Raw genomic sequence first — 22,577 nt, forward strand, 5'->3', positions numbered from 1 at the left:
ATCCTAAGGCAAACCTATCACAGGTTTTCTTGGCAAGATTCATTCAGGAGAGGTTTCCCATTGTCTTCCTCTGAGGCTGAGAGAATGTAACTAGTCCAAGGTCATGGTCAAGTAAAGATTCAAACCCTGGTCTTCATTATTGTACAGTGTTCAATCCACTACACCACACAAACTAATGTCCAAAAATCTTGCCATTTCCTAATACAGGCAGTGCTGAGAAGCATAAATAATTAAAAATAAACAAGTTAATCATAGAAAATTCAGTTTTTATTATACGCGTGGTCTTGCATAGGCACTGTGGCAACCAATTCTCACCCCAGAAGACCTTTCATCACCTCATATATAAGTTTTAAAAGTATTTTGGGTGAACAGGTCAAAACCTATTCAGGACAGAATTCATTTAGTTGTCTTCTGCTTTAGGATAAACTGAAGGATGTCATCTGAGAGTCCAGGCACATCCTTTGCTTCCTCTAAACCAAAGCCAGCTTTGGTGGCAGTTGAAAAACAGGCGTCACTGGAATGTTGAGGAAACATCTTCTCCCTTTCTCGGTTCAAAACCATCTGAGCTACCCGTAGGCTCTTCAGAGTGTACTCTGTTCCTTCTTTTCCTGCTAGTTCTGCAATTTTGGTGGACACACTTTGTGAAGCAGCTTCAAATGCTGGACTCCCTCCAAATGGCATCCTCTGGCAGCAAGTCCCATAAAACATTTCTAGAGATTTCCTAATGGCGGTTTCTCCTTCATTCTTTTGCTCATATGCCCAAGATAAAGGAAGTTCACTATTATGAAACTGCTCAGAGTTCACACAATTAGTGGACTCTGCTTTCACGCAGGACCTCGGCCACAAAGTTACCCCACCTCCAGTGGTGTACTCCATAAAATCTGTACTGTTTGGTTCTGCCAGAGAGAAAAAAAAATGAAAAGCCATATTATTCATATTGAAATAAAGAAAGCCAAAACATGAACTGCTGATATATATTTTTTGCATACTTAATACCTTATGGAGTCAATTTAAACCCTACCTTTCTCTTTGCATATGACACAAGCATATCATGTAGTTGACCTTCCACATTTGCAGGTCTATATTTGATCTTCTGATTCCAAAAATGGCACCAGTTTCTCCCTATCGGCTCTAGCTTTTAAGATACAGAACATTTACCATCTATTGGTCGCCATCTGTTCACCCACAGAAAATAGTGACAACCACATTTAAGAAGCTAGAGTTGATGCAGTTCATCCAATGCCATTTTTCTGAATCAGCACCTCAAATAACCTCAAGGACGGGCCTAAAAACCAAGATACCAAAAAAAGACAGCTCTGAATAAGGATATAAGTCATAAACAAGACTTCTCCCCTGGCAACAAGAAGATTTCAATGGATCCTTTTCCACTCCTTGCTATGGTGTCTCATTATAAGTGATTTCAAAACAACACCATCCCAAAATGAAAATTATATGTGGAACTGCAAGCAGTGTTTTTATCATTTGAATGTGGTGGCTGAAAAGATTTAGACTTCTCACGGGAAATAAGAAAACTTAAAGTATTTGTGATTTTTAAAAGGCAAGTTGTTAGTTTAATGAAGCCCAACAACAGTGTAGGACAGAACACTGCCAGTGTTTAGGGTTTTCAGTTTTTAATAAAAATGCACGTGTTATAATGGAGCAACAACTGGTGACAATATAGATAATGAGATAGCCAGGGTGAATGCATGGTCTGCAAATTGCATATAAACTCATTAGAACAAGCCAGCTCTAATGGTAGACAGGAATGGTATAACAGAAGCCTATTCCCACTCCAAATTACTTTTCAGTTATTATTTTTAAAATGTTCATGTGAGTTTGAGCCCAAGTTACGCTATGCTCTTGCCATATCACATGACATTTATTCCTTTAAACTGCCTAAAGAACAATGATCCAATTCTCCATTCTTATGCAAAGGCACATATCATCATCAATTGTACAGAATTTATAATCTCCCTTACTTCATAGAAGCCCAAGGTAGCTTCCAGGCTTTCTAATAACACATTTAAAATTCTGTTTTTTTTTCTCCTTCAAATTATCTAATAAAATACAATAAAACCAAACAAATAACGGTGGAAATACAAAACAAATAAAACACTTGGGTAGACCCTGAAAACAAGGTAAGGAAAAAACTCTTAATGTTTGGCAGAGAGGTGTTCCACATCCAGGATATCACCATGGAGGAAGTTTCCCCAACCAATCTTAAATCTTAGGTAATATTGTCCAACCCTTGAGTCCATGAGACTTGCACAAGTTCAACAAATATATCCCCGCTAGGCATTTTTTAGGTCCCCCAGCACAATTCTATGGCGTTCTTGGGCCAGAAAGCCTTCGTTTTAATAGGGTTTGTTATTTTCTGCAGTTTTGCATATCCACACAAAGTCCGGGAACATATCCCCCACTGATACCGGGGCCATACTGGACTGGGGAAACTGAACCTTCAATTCCTTGTTCCAGCTGATCATCCATGTTTGTGCCACAAAAATAGCTCAGAAGGAAGAATAAGGAACCGGGAGCATGGGCTCAAGTTCAGTCGTATCATATAGAACACAGGGAGCAGCAAAACGAGAAACACTATTTGTTGGCTGTAATTTTTTTTCAGATATGAAAAAAATGGTAGGTTTTTTTAATTAAAAACGTGGTGAGCTCTCCGGCTATTTACAACTCCCAAATCCTAGAAGCAGATAGCAGGTAATAGTTATGGCTAGACTTTTGTTTACACTCTTTACAAGGTTTTAGAACCTTTAAATAGGTCCTTGTTGACTATGTTTTTTTTTTTTGAGGGAAATTATGAATAGTATTGTAAGTGCTGGAATGCAAAAGACCAGACTGATTAAAGACAACAATGAGGACGGGTTGGGGATGAAGATTATGAAATTTGTTTATTTTTCTATTTGTGACAAGAAAACAATTCCTGCTTTGTAGCAGAATGGGATTTAGGGGGGCACTTTCTTAAAATTCTAAGGAGGACCCAGGATAATCTCCACCTATTCCAGGGGTGGGAATCCTATGGCACTGCAGAACTTGTTGAAATGCAAATCCCAACTGCCTTAGCTTACTCAACCAATGATGAACAATTCAGGAAGTTGCAGTGATCCCTGCATAAACCTTGATTCAATGCAACATCTGCTTCCAGGATTCAAATCATATGATTTTTATCAGAATTGCAGTTGAGAATGAAAGATTGTCCTTCCACAGTCTGTAGATATCAATGGGGTGAGCAAAACGTTCTCTGTGGGCCCATCTACACAGCACTTAAAATATGGAAGTTACCAAGTTAAAAAGGGCTACATGATGCTAGCAATAAATCCGCACTGATTTGCTGCGTCGGACAAAAAACACAGGGTAAAGATGTCCCCTTTTATCCCAAATCTGGCCAGAAAATGCCCATATTCACATCACTGTATATCCCTGCACTTGTGAAAAACATGTGATTTCCTTCCTTCCCCCCATGGAGACTGCCCCAGTGCACTGGCGCTTTTAAAAAGCCCGAAACAGCTGATCATCTGATTGGGCTGTGAAATAAACACACAGCTGATTTAAAGGAAGCACGAATGGAGAGCAATTAGAACTCTCTGAAACTCTTTATATTATTAAACAGAGCTTGAATAAACAATTGGGGGAGGGGAGAAATCCGGTGGAAGTTTTTAAAAACATCACTCAGTTATGTGTTGAACCTCATATGCGCACATGCGAATCTGCTTAAATTTCTATTAAGATATTTGCATGTGTGCATATACAGTCAAGTGCAAAATGGAGTGATTAAAAAAACCCCTTCTGCTGGATGTTCTTCCATCCTCCCTCCATCTTGTTATGATACAAGGGAAACTTGTGAGGACGGTGGGGGAAGAAATCCCAGAATTAATAGGTCTGTGTAGGGACCTGCTCTCTGGTCCTGGAATTTTTTGTCTTCCATTCAAAACCAGCATTTTCGTGCTGTCTGGAAGTGTCCTGTTTTGTCTTTCAAGAACAGCTTTAAAACACTGTGGTAAGTGAAAACTGCTTTACTTCAGCAAAATGTAGAGTACAGCACACTCAGAGTAATAATGAAAAAGGAAGCAAGGAAGTCTTAGGGTAAACACAGTTCTTAGTTTCTGTTAAATTCCCAAATCAAATAGCAGTCTTACTTCAGACAAAGAAACAGCAATAAATCTTTAGGAGCAGTTTCCCAGATGCAGACTTGAAGCAGGCACAAGGGGAGCGAAGAGTCAGTTTGTTACTAGCAAGCGCTGGCTGCACCTGCTTCTGCTTTATAGCCCTGAGTCCCCTCATAGCTGCTAGGGCAGTTCCCAATTACTCAGCTGCATTTCTGGCAGCTATTCTAGCTGAACGACGTCTCTGCTCTGTTTCCTTTTGCCTCTCCTGAAATGTGGGTACTTGCAAAATCTCCTCCTCAGATTCCAACTCACCCTTAGATTCATAAACACTTTCCTGCTCCCCTTCCTCTTCTGAAGAAGAGGAATCCCTAACAGGAAGCGCCCTAAGCCAAAACTTTCCTTTTAAAAGGTGAGGATCAGGCATCCAGGATCACATTTCAAAAGATCCTGGAAATGGAATTACAGTACAACTGTATATGCTCCATGTTACTTCTAATTCTCATTCTGCCCCTGCAGACCACTCCCTCCCCCTATCTCCTACAAGCTGAATAGGGGTGGAAGAGATGAGTCTGAGATGTCAAAAAAAAAATGAGTACAGGAGCACTCTGTTGTGAAGTAGAGCAGTGTATCAAGATGGCCATTCTAACTCGTATTTGTAGGCACTTGAGTTTAGGTAATTCCTATTCGTGGAAGAAAGAGGGGAGGCAAAATTAATCACTTTCAGTGGCCATGTATAAGGAATGGGCTGAGACCTGAGGTAGAGACTCTACTGACATGCCCCAGCTGACAGCATACAGGGGGACACACAGCAAACCTGGCTCTTAGCCACCTGAGGGCCCAGTGTTAGTTATTGCTTGCTGGGGCTATGTCCACTGATATCACTGAACCTGTGGAGGGCAGCAGAGAAGAGGGGAATTCAGTATTCTACCATGTATCTGCTAACCGATGAGAAAAGCATCCAACAACAAGACCATCATCCACTCATCTTTCTTCCCACTCCACTCTAGGCTCCCAGTTCTATCCCACAAATCAGCCTTGAGCAACTTGCTTTCTTTCTCATCTTAGTTCTACATTTAGCTTCCTAGGAGCTCATGTTTTTATAATGCTCTTTTGCTACCAATGTTAGTATATATCCTTAGGACAGTGCCCATGTTTATCCTCGGCAATCAATCACCAGCAGCAGAACCCTATTTCAGAAAATACATTATTTTGGTCTCTTTTTGGGAGGGTGTAAGACCATATCAGAGACTGTCATGCGACCTAGCTCTGATGTATGTACCAAATGAAACTCCCAGCTGCAAGGGTGACCTAGACAACGCTTGGAAGAACATACCGTCATCATCCCCAGAAGGGAAGGCCTTGCCCAGAAAAAATAAAAGGGAGAAAAAATCAATGCTTTACCAACTTAGCCTGTAGCTACACATGGGTCCCCAAATTACCCGAAGCTATTTGGTTTATCCGAGTATAAAGAGTCCAATTCTGAGGATAATCCTACCTCAGATAACAGTGCTGGTGAAACGTATGTTTATTGTTAAGCACTGGATCAAAAGAGCCACTTCACATGATCTTTTGTCTTGGCACCTCCTTGAGAATGGATGGAAACAAACGCCTATGATGTGTAACTCCCCATAGAAGTAGTAGACAGAATCACAGTTGGGCACTTCTTGTAGCTATCCATTCCAGCTTACTCTCCCCATGGGTTTCTGTGATTCATACATCCATCGGTTCATCAATCAAACTTTATTTATATCCTATCCCATCTCCCCATGGGGACTCAAGGCGTCTTACAACATAAAAGGCAAACATTCAATGCTAGAAAAATAAACAGTAAATTAAACCATACAGATAAAATGTAAAACATTCAATTGTAAAAAAACAAATAACAATAAAAGACCATTAAAACATATTTCACAACATCAATAAAAACAGAATTAAAAGCCATGCTTCCCTGGTAGTCTGTGGCAGCAAACAAAAAGTCTGGTGACATTCCCAAGTATATCAAGTCTTTTTATGGCAAAATAATTAAGAATAACTGAAGCAATTATATTATTTATGATTAAATATTTGTGAGTTGGACCCCCTTCACAAAGGCTTGTATCTTTATAAACTAATGTAGTCTCTAAGGTGCCCTGAGATGCTTTGCTGTTTTTATTGATGCAAATGACTCCTTAGGATTCAGGAGGTGATTTCTTATCTTCTTCAGTTTCCAGAAGCTTGCAAGATATGTGGTTATTATATAATGCGCGTGTGTGTGCACACACATCTGTTTGATTGAAGCCAAATCTTTAATAATTCATTGGAATATGAAGAGCGGGGAAGCATTTCATGCAAATATGAAACCCTGTTCAAAGGCAGCAATGTTGCCTACGCAAGGCTACTCAGTCAAAACAAGCTGGGTCCAATTCCATTTGTGATGTGGCTAATAAAGTGAAATCATGATGTGGGCATAACCCTTTCTTCCCCTTTTATATGTCATGTCTCTTTTCCCTTTTGGTTGTTGGCTTTCATCTTTGCTTAAATGTTAATTTCTCCAGCAACTAGGAGCAGAAGCCTCTCTACATGGCATTTAGACAGAGCTACAAAAGGAAAATTTGCCTTTCAATCAATACAGAACCAAAAGAAGACTGATTCAGTGTACATGTAAAGTGTATGCGAGAGAAAAGAGAGAGAAAGAGACAGAGACAGAATGGTTCAGTAAAGCTCCAGATAAAACACTATGCCTTACTTAGGCGATCCCTCGTTGTCCGAGTATGATGGCCTTCCAAGTGTAGTGTCTTAGCAGTGGATACATAGGTGATGGTGGAGCCCTATTCTTGACTCACATGTTCTTTCACAGTGAGGACATCGGTTTCCAGGTGGAAGGTGGTCCTGGTCAGTGTTGGCTTAATGTGCCTTCCTCTTGGCATGTTTCTCCCTTTTGCCCCCCATTCGAGCCTCTTTGAATTCCACAGCACTGTTGGTAACACAGAAAACCTCCAGTTAGAGCACTCAAGGGCCAGGACTTCCCAGTTTTCGGTGTCTATGCCACAGTTTTTAAGCTTAACTTTAAGCCCTTCTTTAAATCTCTTTTCCTGTCCACCAACATTCTGTTTTCTTGAGTTGGGAGTAGAGTAACAACTTCATGAGACGGTGATCGGGCATTCGGATAACGTGGCCAATCCAACGGAGTTGATGACGTAGGAGCATCACATCAATGCTGGTGGTCTTTGCTTCTTTCAGCACACTGACATTTGTCTGCTTGTCTTCCCAAGATATCTGCAGGATTTTTCAGAGGCAATGCTGATGGAATTGTTCCAGGAGTTGAGTGTGACGTCTGTAGAAAGTCCATGTTTTGTAGGCATATAACAGGGTTGGGAGGACAATAGCTTTATAAACATGCACCTTGATGTCCCGGTCCTCAAACACTCTCTGCTTCATTTGGAGAAATGCTGCACTCACAGAGCTCAGGCGGTGTTGTATTTCAGTGTCAATGTTGACTTTTGTGGAGAGGCGGCTGCCAAGGTAGCAGAAATGGTCAATATTTTCTAATGCTACACCATTAAGCTGTATTTTTGGCATTGGCTGGTGATGACTGGTGATTGAACATTAAGAAAACACCATGCAATATACTTACAAATAACAAAAAGAAAGAGAACACTAAATACTGGCCTCGGTAATTTAGTCAAATCACTACCCTGACATGTGTAGTATTTAAAAATGGATAAGCCATAGGATGTTTAGAGCTTACTCCATAAACCACCTGTTAAATGGATTCCACCTTTCAACTTTCCACATTAACAAATATTATATAGGATTAAACATTTTGTTATAAGCAATCAGATCAGCTTTGACCCATGTTGACCCTGTGAGTGGAGAGACCTCCCAGAGACCCAATTATGCTATCAGTCCTACTCAGATCTTGCAAACTTTTACACAAATTCAACCAAATTACTGAATGGTTTATTAAAAAATTAAGCATATTTGATGACTACATTGCCATTTTCCCCATTCTTGTTAAATAGGTATTTTATTCAAGTATTTATCAGAAGAAATTTTAAGTACTAGTGACCAGAATTGCTCTATTTTCCATTTCCTTGATGTCTGTTGACCTTTCCCATCTTGTACTGCAAGTATTACATTATTTCAGTGCATTGTCATTAATGTCCCTATGTTTCTGAAGCATTAGATGCCAATGACTCAAGTATACAGTGCATTAAAATACCGCCAAGTGACACAAATGTTCAGATGAGGTCATCCCTTAGTGGGAATGCTGCCAACTAAGAGTGCTCTTGCCCTCACCTATGGGACTGCATCATCTCATTGAAGTTAGAGGCAGATATGACATTTATGGCTAAGCAAGGCTATGGGGATGCAACTAACGTCTCTCAAGGCCCAGATATTTGATAAACTCAGATACATTGGCCCTAAATAAGATGTGAGCAGCCGCAAGGTTGTTTACTGTAGACTATACTTGACAAACTCAAGGCCTGCGAACTGAATCTGGTCCACCATGTTCTTTTATGTGGCCCTCCAAATGCTGGATTATAACTCCTGTATTCCTTATCATTAGACATCATGACTAGAGCTGTTGGGAGTTTTAAGAGTCTGGAAGGCATCAGTTTATTCTATTTATTCAAGAGAGTGGGGTCTGAATTTAGATAGAAAGCTTGTGGATATGATGCTTAACTTCAAAATGACCTTTAACCATTCCGAAACCGCAGCTACGAATGCTGTTGGGGTGCAATTCCCATGATCCCCAGTCTGCATGGCGGATAATCAAAAGTAATGGGTATTGTCGTTCAATAATATCTGAGGACCTAAACTGGGTAAAAACTAAAGATTCCCAACCACTATGGTGAAAAATATAGCTGGCCCTCTATATCCATGGATTCTCTGTCCATGGATGCAATGGCCCTTTGAAGGCCACCACAAGACTGATGTGGCCCTCAGTGAAAATGAGTCTGACACCCCTGCTGTAGACACAAGCTCCTGAGTTAACCTTTATAGCATAAGAGAGGAATTAATACAGTGGGTCCTCTGTATTCTTTGTGAGTTGGTTCCAAGATTCCCCATGGATATCAAAATTCATTCTATACAATGACATAGTAAAATGACGCCCCCTATATAAAATGGTGAACAAATCAAACAGCGGAGTATGTCTACACCTCAGTGTTTGCATTTTTGGATTTTTTTCTTGAATATTTTTGAGCTGCAGATGTTTGATTCTGTAGATGTACAACCTGCGGATATGGAGGACCAACTGTTTAATCAGGAAAGCATGTTAGATCTGGAGGTACCTATGAGAATATAGTTGAAAAGAAGCAGTTGATTTACCGACAGCCATTCCCACAAAAAGATCTTTTGTTCCTAAGTTCTATTGTAATATATGTGCCTGTAGTTGACACTTTAAAAAGCATTACACATTAATTAGCAACAACAAAGGAAGGAAAGTATGGAGGGAACAGTTCTTCCCACGTATCAATTGAATCAAATGGGAAAAGAAAACGGCTGTCCTATTTTTCCTATGATTATGTAACTTTGCTTAGAAAATAATTAAATGGCACTCGTAGGTTAAACTGTCAAACATTTTTTAATTTGTTAATTGATTCCTTTCAAGCAGTTTTCATAGGGAAAGGTGTGGGGAAGGAGGGGTAGTCCCATTTCATTTCAGTGGTGCCCCTATTAGCTTTTATGTAAGACACTGAGGTCTTGAAAAGATATCAATGTGACCAGTACCCATCAATATAACCAAATATGTTGTGTCCTGCTTAAGTAGCACAAACCTCTTGCATTTGCTCCAGCCAATGAATACTGTATCTGGAAAACTCACAATGCAGTGTCCACAATTAAAAGTCAAACCCTCCCATTGCCATTAACTGCAATTCCGCTGAGTGGGAGGGAGGCAGCCAGCAAGACATAGCAACATCGTGACTTATGTAATAATTATTTATGTAATAATTACACTATGTAACCAAATTTGAAAAATAATTCTGTTCCTGGTTTGAAAGTGTTATTTCCTGTTTAACTGTTTATTTTGAAAATAGTTCTTATATTCCAGAAACTTTGTTTTTGTGGGTAAGAGTAGTACTATTATTTCCTTCAGTTTAGGGCACTACCTTTGTCATGTTCCTTAATGTAAATATGACATTTTAAACCTTTCAATGCACAGACCATAACAAAGTTTTTGCAGTTTAATAGACCTTTTCCAAGTTTTTATGATATAACTAATTAGGAAATGACATTTATAACCCAGGAACAAAAATTGTGTTACATAGTGCTATTGGTTTTGTGTACATTGTACGTCTGAGTGCCTTTTTCTTATAGTTAAGGAGTGGGCTAAACATTTTCTAAATAAATACACACATACATGCATGCATACATGCATAACTCTGCCTATATAATTCTGATACCAGGATGCTGGACTTGCTCTTGGTCCTATTGCAGCACATCAAAGCTCTTACGTGTATTGACCTCCGGACAAGGGCTACACACACTAAAGCAATTGTATAAAGATACAAAAACTCATGCAGATTACTTACCATCCTAACACCTCCCCCCCCCCCCCCCCGCACACACACACAACAGCAAAACATGAGCAAGTGGTCATAATAAATTACAGACAGTGCCAAGAAAGTGTCCCATGAAACAGCTGGTGCCCTCCAAATATTTTGACTACAACTTTCACTATCCCTTTCTACTGCCATGCTTGCTAAAGCTGATGGTACACAACAATATTTGGAGGATGCCAAATGGAGGGAAGCTTGCATCTTATGCTTTCCACAAAGAATGATTACAAGCAATCAAGGTTATGCTCACTAATCAGAATTTTGAAATTAGAATTCTTTCAAATTACTTGTAGATTAAACTTTCTTAAGAAATGGGTCTGTTATAAACATTGTTCTTGTTGTTTTTCCATTACGTTAGCTTTGAATTATGGTAACAAAAAGTAGAGAACTCAAAGAGCCCTTGTTATTAACAGCTCTGCTCAGGCCTTGAAAATTCAGGGCTGTGTTTCCTCGATCAAATCAATCTACCTAAGATACTGTCTTCCTCTGTTCACAGTGTTTTTCACTTTACTGAGGAAATTATAATCTTTTCCAATGAGTCATGCCACCATTGATGGGTCCAAAATATGATAGCCTCGATTTAGTCATTCTGGCTTCCACTGATAGTTCAGGCTTGATTGTTCTCAGGCCCATCTATCTAGTAACTAAAATGTAATTTTGCATGATTGCTAGAAGTGTGTGTGTGTGTGTGTGTGTGTGTGTGTGTGTGTGTGTGTGTGTAAAACTTATAGGTGTCTCTTCAAGTTGACATAGTGTAAGGCTTCAACATCTATGGATAACAGGGTCGTAAGACTCTGTTAGAATGCCTACAATAGTAGTTAATGCCTTAACACAAATTCTTATATTGCTTTCTGTATAGGCTGAATTTAAATGCCTCCAAAAGTGACTCTTTGTTCCTTTCTCAAAAGCAACACACAAATGAAAAGATAAATAGTCTTCCTTTAATTTCCTCTCATTATTTGGCTATATGTCACCTTCAAAACTGAAATGTATTACAACTTGTCAGGATCTGTCAGGATCAAAATCAAAATTTAATGTGCATTATAGATTTCATGGATAATGACAGGATTATATATAGACTTTTTCCTTAACGTTCTGCAATTGTACATAAACAAAGTAGCACTTGCTTTTGTCAATTCATTTTGTATTACAGCAGACATGATGAAAATTGTTGCAGACCGTAAAGGCTAGGAGATTAGCTATAGCATACATTTGAAGCAAACAATTTATTTCAGCAGACACACAAAGTAGTAACTTTTGTAGACTACTACAGGATCTAATGAGGTTAGGATTCATTTGCCAGCTCATCTTCCAATATAACAGATGACATCATCTGCCAGAAATTTCTTTGGTATTTTCCATGAAATAAACTGTCCAATCCTTCCTTAAAGGAATCAACAGACAGAAAACAGGTATCAACAACTTTCAAAACCCAGATGATTTCAACCTAATAGTCCATCATTTTCCTGATCTTAAAATATCAATTCTAGAACAAACTAATTTAGATGGTAGGTTCAAACATTAAACAGTTACATTGTAATTACAATCAACCTGTCTCAGGTATCCACAAAGTTAACCAACTATGGCTTGAAAATATCTGAGAGGGAAAAAAATCCAAACTTTGATTTTCCTGCATGCCAAACACCCTGCTGTAGTCTACCACCATTTCACAAATTATCTGGCTCTCTCCAACATTTGTTTGAATTGCTCCCCATTTTACATTTGGGATGCCATTGGATACAATGGGACTTGAGCATCAACAGATTTTTATATATCCAGGAGATCCTGGAACCAAACCCCAGTGGATACCAAGGGCCCACTGTAATTTGGCAACTAACCATGGACCAGCAGGCAATTGCTTGCAAACCTGCACTAGGCAACAGAATGCCACTTCTAAATACTATTACCCTAATGTATGTTGGCCCAGATTTCATACTGACTCTAATGCCTTTGAATCTTACAGACAATGTTAGCTAAGCTTCACATGCCGAAGAGAGCAATTGTGTTAGTTTTCTACTCCCTCTTAGCATTCCAGGGAGAAATTACAGGCTGAACAGTCTCACCAGTTTAGAAACCAGTTTTCCAGAGCACTGAGGAATCCGTCTACAAATGCAGGCTAACTAAATGGATCCCAGGAAAATGGCTTGAGGTTCTTTAGCACCTTGCTGGAGACTTTAAGGATCATGGCAGCTTCCTCTTTCCCAGACCTTTATGCTGTATTGGTACTATAACAAGTTGTACAGAGAAGTGTGTGCCATGCTTCTGTTACCCAGACTGTTCAACTAGCTCTCGGTGATATTCATCAGATCAGTCTTCTCATCTGTAATTAAATCATGGAATATATTTATCTTATTGTGGACTGACCTGACATTTAATATCAGCATATGAGGCTAGATGGCCCAATATTTGTGTGATTAGGTTCCTGGGTATCAGAGAAGGTGTTCAATAATGAGAATGGTCTGCAACCATTCCTCTAATGACCAGCTTCTTCATCATATTGTGCATCATGTGATGTGACTTATTCCTACAATTATAATTGTTGCTGGATTATCCATATACCTTCCTTTTTATGCTTGCTTCCATAAATCTCTATGGACCTTATCCCACACTAAATTCCACCCGTTTTCTGACCATCTTCTCATGCTGGCATAACGGAATACCTCAGAGGTACTTCCGGTGGCAGTGCATTGAAATCCATCTCGTCCGTATGATAGATGAGTCCATTTTCAGGAGTCGGAAGAAAGCGGGGAATCGTTGTGGGATGCCTTGCCAGAGTAGGTTGCATCCCCACTATTATGGACGCTTTCCTCCACTTCCCCCAACTTCCCTCCTGGAATAAGGTCATACACTCTCAACAACATCATGCATTCTTAATACATAGAGGGAACTAAACCATGCAACCATCCTCAAAAAGTAATGAGAGACACAAATAGATCTTAGGCACTCAAGGCATCCCTAGCAATCATTCATCAACTCAAAATTTTCTCATTCAACCAGGGGTAGAGATTGTCCATAAACTACGTACAGCCAACCTTAACCTGACTCCTATAGATTTTTCATTTGTGACTTCACAGATCTATGACTGAGCTGTGGTTACCTAGGAAATAAGTCTGCCAAGCTTTCTTGAATCAAGTACCCAAGTAAACAATGCAAGGTGTATCATGCTTTGTGCTGAAATTTAACACATCCAACATGAATATGGCAAGTTTCAAATTCACCTGGGATTCTTTTCTATGAGTATGAAGAAAAACACAAACATGGACAACAGGGTGCACGAAAAGAGCCCTTTATTTTTTTTAAAAGTCTTCCCAAACCTGGGGCTCTCTAGATGTTCTTGACTACAACCGTCTTAATCCTTAACCAGCAAGGTGCATCAAATATGTTGGCTGGGGATACTAAAAGTTGCAGTTTGATCCCTGTGACTGAAAAGTAAAAGCTGTGTCTCTGACAACCACACATTACTCGAGGCCATTAGTTTATAACCCTGCGGCAGAAACAAGAACTTTAATTGCCCAACAGGAAGAGAAAAACACACAGCCAAGGCTGCCAGAAAGTGTGAGGCACCAGTTTCAATGCCAATTAGAAGGAAATAATTTCTGACCTCAGTTACAAAAATATACATATAACTTGAGGTATTATCTCTATTTTAATGAGTTATCTGCTCCAAGAACAGAAAATTCCCTTTGCTGGTAAATACACGTTTTGTCAGGGTAGGAAAAGAAACTGAATATACTCTACTTAGCATGTTTTCATATACCTATATTATGAGGAAGCCTTTTGGGAAGTCTCAGGTTAGGAGAAGTTACAGTATCTCATTCCAAGTTGCAGTCTAATATGTTAAGGCTATTTTATTAAAGCTGGAAAACAGAGTTTAATATAAAAGTCTACACAGTGAATGCAAAAGTAAAGAGACATTCAAGGTTGTGATGAATTAAAAACAAAGACATGAGGGGATAATAATATGGGGCATTCATAAAGAAAAAATAATTAACGAAAGAATAACTCTTATTCTAAAAAAGCAGAAAGTTGCACTAATGAATATTTCAAGCACAAATACTGTTATAGAAAAGAATGCTCTGTTTAATCTACAACGGTGGTACCAAGTTCTCCTATTTGCCTTCTTCATCTACCTAATTTATAAGACCATGAAATACGAAGATAAAAGATGACAGAGCTTTGTTAATTGTTTCCCATCAGGGAAAAGCAAATCTCCAGAAGGAAATCAGCCAAGTCCCTTTGAGTCCTCAGTTCAGCATTTTCTACTCTGAGGGTTCACAGAAATTGTATCTTTTTATGAAACAGTCTCAATTCTTCAAAAACGCAGGAGCCAAAACCAAAAGCCTAATTGGCGGTAGTCAATAGATGAGGCAGAACAATTATTCAGTGGGGACTGGAATGAAACAGGTGGGCTACCATGGACAGAACTGAGATTAGATATATTTTGATTGTGACAAAGGGAATAGAGGTATGTGCTGATGACAAATAACTCGGGGGTGGGGTATAGAGGTCCATCTCCATCAGGCACTTGGGAAGAGGCCCCGCCCCCTCCTCTAGCCCCGCCTCCTGTGTTCTGGCAGGCGCTGCAGGACAGGCATAGAAGCTCAGCCCTGCCTCAGAGCTTGTAACTCCGCCCATCCCAGTCCTGGCTGCCCATTTGTTGCCCCGCCCACCTCCCCTCGCAGCCCTGCATCTTGGACTAGGGGAGAGGCTCAGCCCCGCCCTCATAAGCAGGAGCCACGCCCACCCCTCTAAGCCACATCCCCCTTTCCAGGGGGTGCTGAGTCATATTTTTTCTGGAAGGGGGGCGGCAGGCCAAATAAGTTTGGGAACCACTGTCCTATATGATAAAGAAAAACTGTTCACTTCTAGGTAAAAAAACCCTCTAATTCCATGCCAACTTTATTTCTTTGCAGTCTGCTGTCATCATCTTCCCTGAGAGGTTCAAAAATGCAAAATAGTCATGGTGCTATAAGGTTCCTCCTTTTCGGCGAACCAAGCTATGAGATTACTCAGGTCCCTTCTTCCATATAATCCAAATGATCAAAGCAGATAATCTACATTATCAGTTTTGAGCTGGATTATACTAGTTTAAACTGCCATATAATCCAGTTCAAAGCAGATAATCTGGATTTTACATGGCTGTGTAGAAGGGGCTTTAAGCTTGTCCATGAATTTGTTCTCCAACACATCCCCCCCCCCCCGAAATACTTAATGCAAGCCGACATCTACAAAGAAATATACTATGTACAAAGCCAAACTCTAGCAGAGAAACATCTTTTGTATCTTCTAATTGCATTTGTTTCATTTATTATTTTATGTATACAAGAATTTATATCCAGTGAGCAGACTAAGATCATTGCTTTCATCTTTTCTCCATTACATCTCAAAACGTCATCAAGGCTTTAGGTGGCTTTTTAAAACGTGCCTACAATGCTGAAGAAAATACATGTCCTTTCTTCTCTGCAAATAATAATTACTATTTCTAGAGAAGAAAGGACATAATTTAATTGACAAAACCACGGGAATCAACATATGCATCGGGGCATCTCAGTTCAATTCTAGTTCTTGCAAGGACAGCCAGACTCCACTGCAGCCTCTTCCACAATTTGTTCTGAATAAGTATGCCAAAACAAGGCATTTGGGGCCTGGCCTGGCTTTCTGAAGATCCTGTTGATGTCCCTCTGTGAGAGGTGTCCAGAGAGAGGAATCAGGGAGCTCACTGATGCCTTGTCCAGAGGATCCTCCAGAACATTGCACTATTCTGGCCTTCTGAGAGCCTGCTGAGGACATCTTGCTGTCCTCTGAACAAAGCATCAAATAGGAGCTATGCCTGCCACAACCAGAAAACAGAACCCCTGGTGGCACAATAGGTTAAACCCTAGTGCCGGCAGACTGCTGACTTGAAGGCTGGGTTGCTGACCTGAAGGTTCAAATCCAACCCGGGGAGAGTGTGGTTCAGCTCCCTCTGTCAGCTCCAGCTTCATGCGGGGACATGAGAGAAGCCTCCCACAAAGATGGTAAAACATCAAAACATTCAGGCGTCCCCTGAACAACATCCTTGCAAACAGCCAATTCTCTCACACCAGAAGCAACTTGCAGTTTCTCAAGTCGCTCCTGACAAACACAAAAACAAAAAACCAGAAAACAGTTGGTTGAACTCTCTGGACCAATGACACATGACACTTATGCAATACGGTGGGAATCCATACTGCACAATTGGGGGGTTCCCAACATTTTGCATAAATACCAGCCCGGCTAGATGACTAGCCACTGACAACATTTGGAGATTGGAGCAAAGACAGTGAGCACAAGTCTATTTCCCTTTATATGTTCAGTTTACAAATATTCTGGCCACATAAATGCAACAAAGCTGAATCTGGTAACTAGTTCCTACTATCTCAATCCTAATGTCAAATTCCTTATTCAGGACAAAAGTGCAAGGACAGTCTCTCATCCTTCACCACTGGCCAAGCTGTCTGGGGTTCATGGGAACTGCAATGAAATAACATGTATGGGACCACTGGTTATCAAGCCTTGCCTGCTCCATGTTAAGCACCTTCATGACCAACTGGGAACTAGGGATAAGAACTAAGCTCTAGGACCCGATTTCAGCCTCTTCTGGCATGTATTCCAGAGCTACAGTAGCTGAATGACTGAAGCCACAGACCCATCCTTTAATTGAAAGTGGTTAAGAGAAGCATGTTGCACCCTTTGCTCTGCAGAAACCATCAAGACAGTAAACATTTCTGCAAAGAGAGCTTCTTGAATAATTTATGTAACCAGCAAACAAAGGGGTCCTGCATGCTGAAATGAAACCACATGGGTGAAAGCTACTTAGTCTTGACACTCCGATCCAATTAAGCTGAGAAGCTACAAGGAGCAAATTGCAGGATGTTATGGTGAGGCATGGCCTTCCTCATAAAACTCTTCTCTTTTATTACATCATCAAACTGTAATAATTCACTGATTTCTAGATACCAAGGAAGTAGTGCAAATGGAGCTATCAGACTATTTCTATCCCTCTTTTTTGACAGCAAGAGCAGGAATATCGTAAACTAAAGCACCAGAGTAATGACAAGATACTTGTTGCATGGGAATGTGAAGGAGGTAATTATGAGATTTTCAAATTTCCCTGTAGTTGACAGATTAGCACACAATGTTCAAAAGAAGTCAAGCAGAGGCTGGATACTGTACTTTGATGGAGGATATATTTTCCAAGTTGAGAGAATAGACACATAAGAGTGAATAGAGAATGAAGCAAAAAGTAAATTGACTGTCACTTTCAATCAGCTACTACATACAAGCAACTTCAGTTTTAAGTGCATCCAAAATAGCTTCACTCAAGTCCAAAAGGTACAGTCAATAACAGGACAAGTTTCATTTGCATAACTGTATTCAATAGTGTATAGCAAAACCCATCCGCTACCATTGTAATCCTGTAGAAGGGCATGGTTTGCAAATAGATGCATCCATGAATGAAAAAAGAAGTAATTCCCCATACAGGATTTTCCACTCTCCAGTGCTAACACATTAACACAGAGATCACCTTTGTGATATTTAAAGAGTAACAGGGCAAACATCTAATTTCAATTAGTTTTTTCAATGACTATGGAAGAGTCTCCCATTCTTTGTGACTTCCCATCTCTAATAGCCATTACTAGAATCAGGGTAAGCCTTTCTCTAGTTGCAAAAAAGAAGAGCTCAACCGTAAATATCCAAGATCACAAGCCCAATAAGCCGTCATTTCTCATTCTGGAATCATAGAATCATAGAGTTGGAAGAGACCTCGTGAGCCATCCAGTCCAACCCCCTATCAAGAAGTAGGAAAGCCATCCAGCCTCTGCTTAAAAGCCTCCAAAGAAGGAGCCTCCATTATAGTCCATGGGAGAGAGTTCCACTGCCGAACAGCTTTCACAGTGAGGAAGTTCTTCCTCATGTTTGGGTGGAATCTCCTTTCCTGTAGTTTGAAGCCATTGTTCCACGTCCTAGTCTCCAGGGCAGCAGAAAACAAGCTTGCTCCCTCCTCCCTAAATAGCTGGCCACTTGGAGTGCCTCTGATGTTGCTATAAGAAGGTCCTCCATTGTGCATGTATCAGGGCTCAGACTGCATTGTAATAGGTGGTCTGTGGTTTGCTCTTCTCCACTCTCACATGTCGTGGACTCCACTTTGTAGCCCCATTTCTTAAGGTTGGTTCTGCATCTTGTGGTCCCAGAGCATAGTCTGTTCAGCGGCTTCCAAGTCACCCAGTTTTCTTTTCCAGGGTGTTTTGTTGTTCTTTTGGCCTTACCCAAATTGAAAATATGCACAAGGGTATGTTCTTAATACCAGAAATATGCACTACTTTTTATTGCAAACATACTAAGTATGAAGTGTCTCTTTTTGTCATTTCTGTCCATTCAACCAAAACAGAGTGAAAAGCCTACTCAAACAGCCCAGGGGTAGGAAAAAAGGTGATTGAAAGAAATTAAATTAGAAAGGTTGGGAAATTATATTAGTAAGAGCAAGTGGCCCAAGAAGGCACACTTTAGGCTATGATAAACATCAAAGGATATTAAATTAAACTTTTAAAAACCCAGATGCTTGCAATTTTTTTAAAAAAATAAATGTTTTTTTAACTCCCAAGAGTGTGGAGCTTTTAATTATTTCCATTATGGATGCAAACCAAAGCATCCTATCAGCTTTGGGTTAAGAGGCCTCATTAGACTGCAGCACACGTACCTGTATATCAGCAACATCGTGACATGGCCTGAAATTTAATCTCCCCTTGCCTTAATAAAGACCATCTGCGCAACGGTATAGTTACCAAAATTTTCAGATCCTTCCTGAGACAAGCTCAGTCCAGGCAGAATGCTAAATGTAATTAAGTTTCCCTATCAGTTGAGATTTATTTTGCCAAAGAAGGGTAGCTGCTGTACCGTATACTTGCACACCAGTCGTCGTTTTGCTCCTTTTTAATAAAAGCTTCCTATCTGAAAGAGTGTTTCATTTCCTCTTTCTCACACATACAATTTTCAGCATAAAAAATAATTTGGGAAAGAGATGAACAGATGACTCTTCTCTAAAATGAAAGGAATTAAATTAAAAGGAGATATTTGCAACACAAGAAGCTGACTCAAAGTTGGAATAAAATATTCATTACAATTGCTGGTCTGGATCCACATGGCCCCATTATTTTCCACGTGACTGAATGTATTCACATGGACCAGGCTGTTAAACCAAAGCAGCATCTAATCCCATATGATTTTGGAAGGTTGGGCCTAGTTAGTATAGTCAGCCCTCCATATCCGCAGATTCAGAACCCACCAAAGCTTGGAAATATTACCACCACCACCCCGCAAATAACTCCAAAAGGAAAACCTTGATTTTTCTATTTTACATAAGGGACAACATTTTATTATGCTCTTGTATATAACGAGGCTTGAGCATTCACGGGTTTTGGTATTCATGGAGAGTCCTGAAACCAAACCCCAACTGGAGCTGGGCTTAGCACAACGGATTAAACTGCTAAGCTGCAGAAAATTCTGTCAATCAAAAGGTTGTTAGTTCAAGCCCGGGTCGGGGTAAGCACCCACCATCAGCCCGAGCTCCCTGCCCACCTAGCAGATAGAAAACAGAAATGTGAGTAGGTAAATAGGTACTGCTTTAAGTAATAAAAGGCACCCATAAGAACATGCCAGCAATTCGATTGGGAGGACGTCTAAGAACGACAAAGCTCCTTGGCATGGAAGATGAAGTGACAGCACACACACACACACATGGCCGGAGTCGAGCACATCCTCCAGATGCTGGAAATGGAAAAGATGGGAAAAGTCTTTACTTCTGTTTAATGTATTGTCTGTCCTTGTTAATTGTATAACAGCACTGAACATTTGCCATATACGTGTTCTGTAATCCACTCTAAGTGCCCTCAAGGAGATAGAGCAGAATATAAACAAACTATATTATTATTATTATTATTATTATTATTATTATTATTATTATTATTAATCAAGGGCCCACTGGAACCTCAGAGAGCCATTGTACCAGTCAGAGCCATTAACATCACATCTAATGGACTTGTGGTCTGACTTTCCTGTGAATACCTGAAACTTCCATATTTGTTGGCCACAACAGGGTGAGAATCAAAGAATGGGAATTTATTTCCAATATCCCAATGGTTTGTTTGAGTTAAGGCATCAGGAGGAGCACAAGGAAAAATTCCATCAGGGATGCTTTGATGGTACTTTTCCTGCATGGCAGGGAATTGGACTAGATGGCCCACGTGGTCTCTTCCAACTCTTATCATTTTATTATTCTAAATGGAATTAGGACAGTGCAACCCACATATTTTCCCAAAATACGCCCTCTCTTGGGTCAGAAATCCTCCATTTCAATAGGGTTTGCTATTATTTGCAGATGTGTGTATTCATGCAAAATCTAGGAATATACTCCCTGTGGATATGGGATTGTACTGTATTAAAACCTAATGACTTAAGGGGTAAACTTGGATTTTTAAATTTTTTCTTACGATTTATTTATTTATTTTATACAACAGTTCTTGCATACCTTAGTTAACGTAACTAGTGGCCATGTTGGTTGGGGAGGTATATTCCAAAAGAAATACCTTTTCCAAGCTCCGATTATGATCAGTGTATTATAGTCTCATGGGGAAAAAGTGCAGCAGGACCTATGCAGACGCTTGGGTTCCTTTACACTTCTCTATGTTAGACTGCCCTAAATACTGACATAATACATCATCTTCCAGGTTTATTAGTTTTAACTCCCAAATGAGAAGTGGGGTACTAAAATAAAAACTGTGTGTTGAGGCAAGGAAAAGGAACACAGATAGGTACATAATGGTGAATCTTACTTATAAACAGGCCCACAGAAGTGACTGGTCAGGGAAGAAAAAATAATCACTTGAGTCTTCCTTTCCAACATACAGGCTACTGGGGCTCCATCTACACTGCCATATAAAAACCGTATTATCTGCTTTGATAATCTGGAGTATATAACAATGTAGACACAGCCTAAAACTAATTGATATCTATAAAGTGGGTTGAAGAATTTGTTTCGTTTCTTCCAGTCCAGTATCTTTTCATGAATGTCACAGAAGAGACTTTGGTCCTATCTACACTGTTAGATAAAATCCAGATTATCTGATTTGAACTTCGCAACGTAGACTCATATAATCCAGTTCAAAGCAGATAATCCGAGTTATCTGCTTTAATAATCTGGATTATATGGTGATATTTACTTAAGTGTATTTGTCTCTACTGTTCTAATGTAGCACAAATCCTATGTAAAATCATACTATGTTTTTTTGACATTAATATTGAAATCTGAAATATATACAGAAGATAGAAGGGGCCTTTGACTAGAGTGGAAACCAATACCCTTCGGCTTTCACAGATTAGGGGCACAAAAGGAAATAACAAGGGGAGAAACATAAAAAATATTTCACAAAGAATGGGAAATAGTTTAGAAACAAGAAAATAACAGGTTGAAGTTACTGAATACTCTTTTCTGGGGAAACTTCCAGCCTCATTTTCAAAAGGTGGGACTGAACTTGCTTCAATAATCTGTACAAGTTTTGAAAAGGTCAATACTATTGAGAAATGGGTAGGAAAAAGCAAAAGAGAACCTTATTTTCAACATTCTTCTGGCTTTGAGTTAGCTTAGTCTACCAGAAATGGTCGGATGTACACATAAAAAACAACACAGTATTCTTAATTTAGTTTGGGAAGTTTATAGCAAATCAACAGTTTATAGCAGAAGAGCAATGACTATGGCCCTTTCTACACTGCCATATAAAATCAAGATTATCTGCTTTGAACTCGGTAATATGGCAGTGTAGACTCATATAATCCAGTTCAAAACCAATATTCTGGATTATCTGCTTTGATTATCTGGATTTCTTGGCAGTGTAGAAGGGGC

General features: G+C 39.7%; 1 protein-coding gene and 1 long non-coding RNA gene across 4 annotated transcripts in view; both read right to left on the bottom strand.

The window, feature by feature from the left end:
* Positions 1-249: 249 nt before the first annotated feature.
* LOC103279528 (shieldin complex subunit 1) overlaps positions 250-22,577 on the bottom strand; it is a 48,968-nt gene continuing 26,640 nt past the window's right edge. For both annotated transcript variants that reach the window (XM_016995809.2, XM_008115180.3), the window contains exon 3: positions 250-896. In XM_016995809.2, coding sequence (XP_016851298.2) covers positions 397-896 — 500 coding nt within the window. In that variant the 3' untranslated portion in view covers positions 250-396. The remainder of the gene's footprint in view (positions 897-22,577) is intronic.
* Positions 904-21,805, bottom strand: LOC134292575 (uncharacterized). Of its 2 annotated transcripts, none has more exons than XR_009999818.1 (3): positions 13,686-21,805; positions 12,724-12,980; positions 904-12,044 (listed from the first exon to the last, which is right to left on the bottom strand). It is a non-coding gene; the product is annotated as an uncharacterized LOC134292575 (long non-coding RNA). The 2 variants fall into 2 exon arrangements; XR_009999816.1 differs by having other exon boundaries at positions 13,321-21,805.

Source organism: Anolis carolinensis, chromosome 1, assembly GCF_035594765.1.
Source record: "Anolis carolinensis isolate JA03-04 chromosome 1, rAnoCar3.1.pri, whole genome shotgun sequence".
NCBI lineage: Eukaryota > Metazoa > Chordata > Lepidosauria > Squamata > Dactyloidae > Anolis > Anolis carolinensis.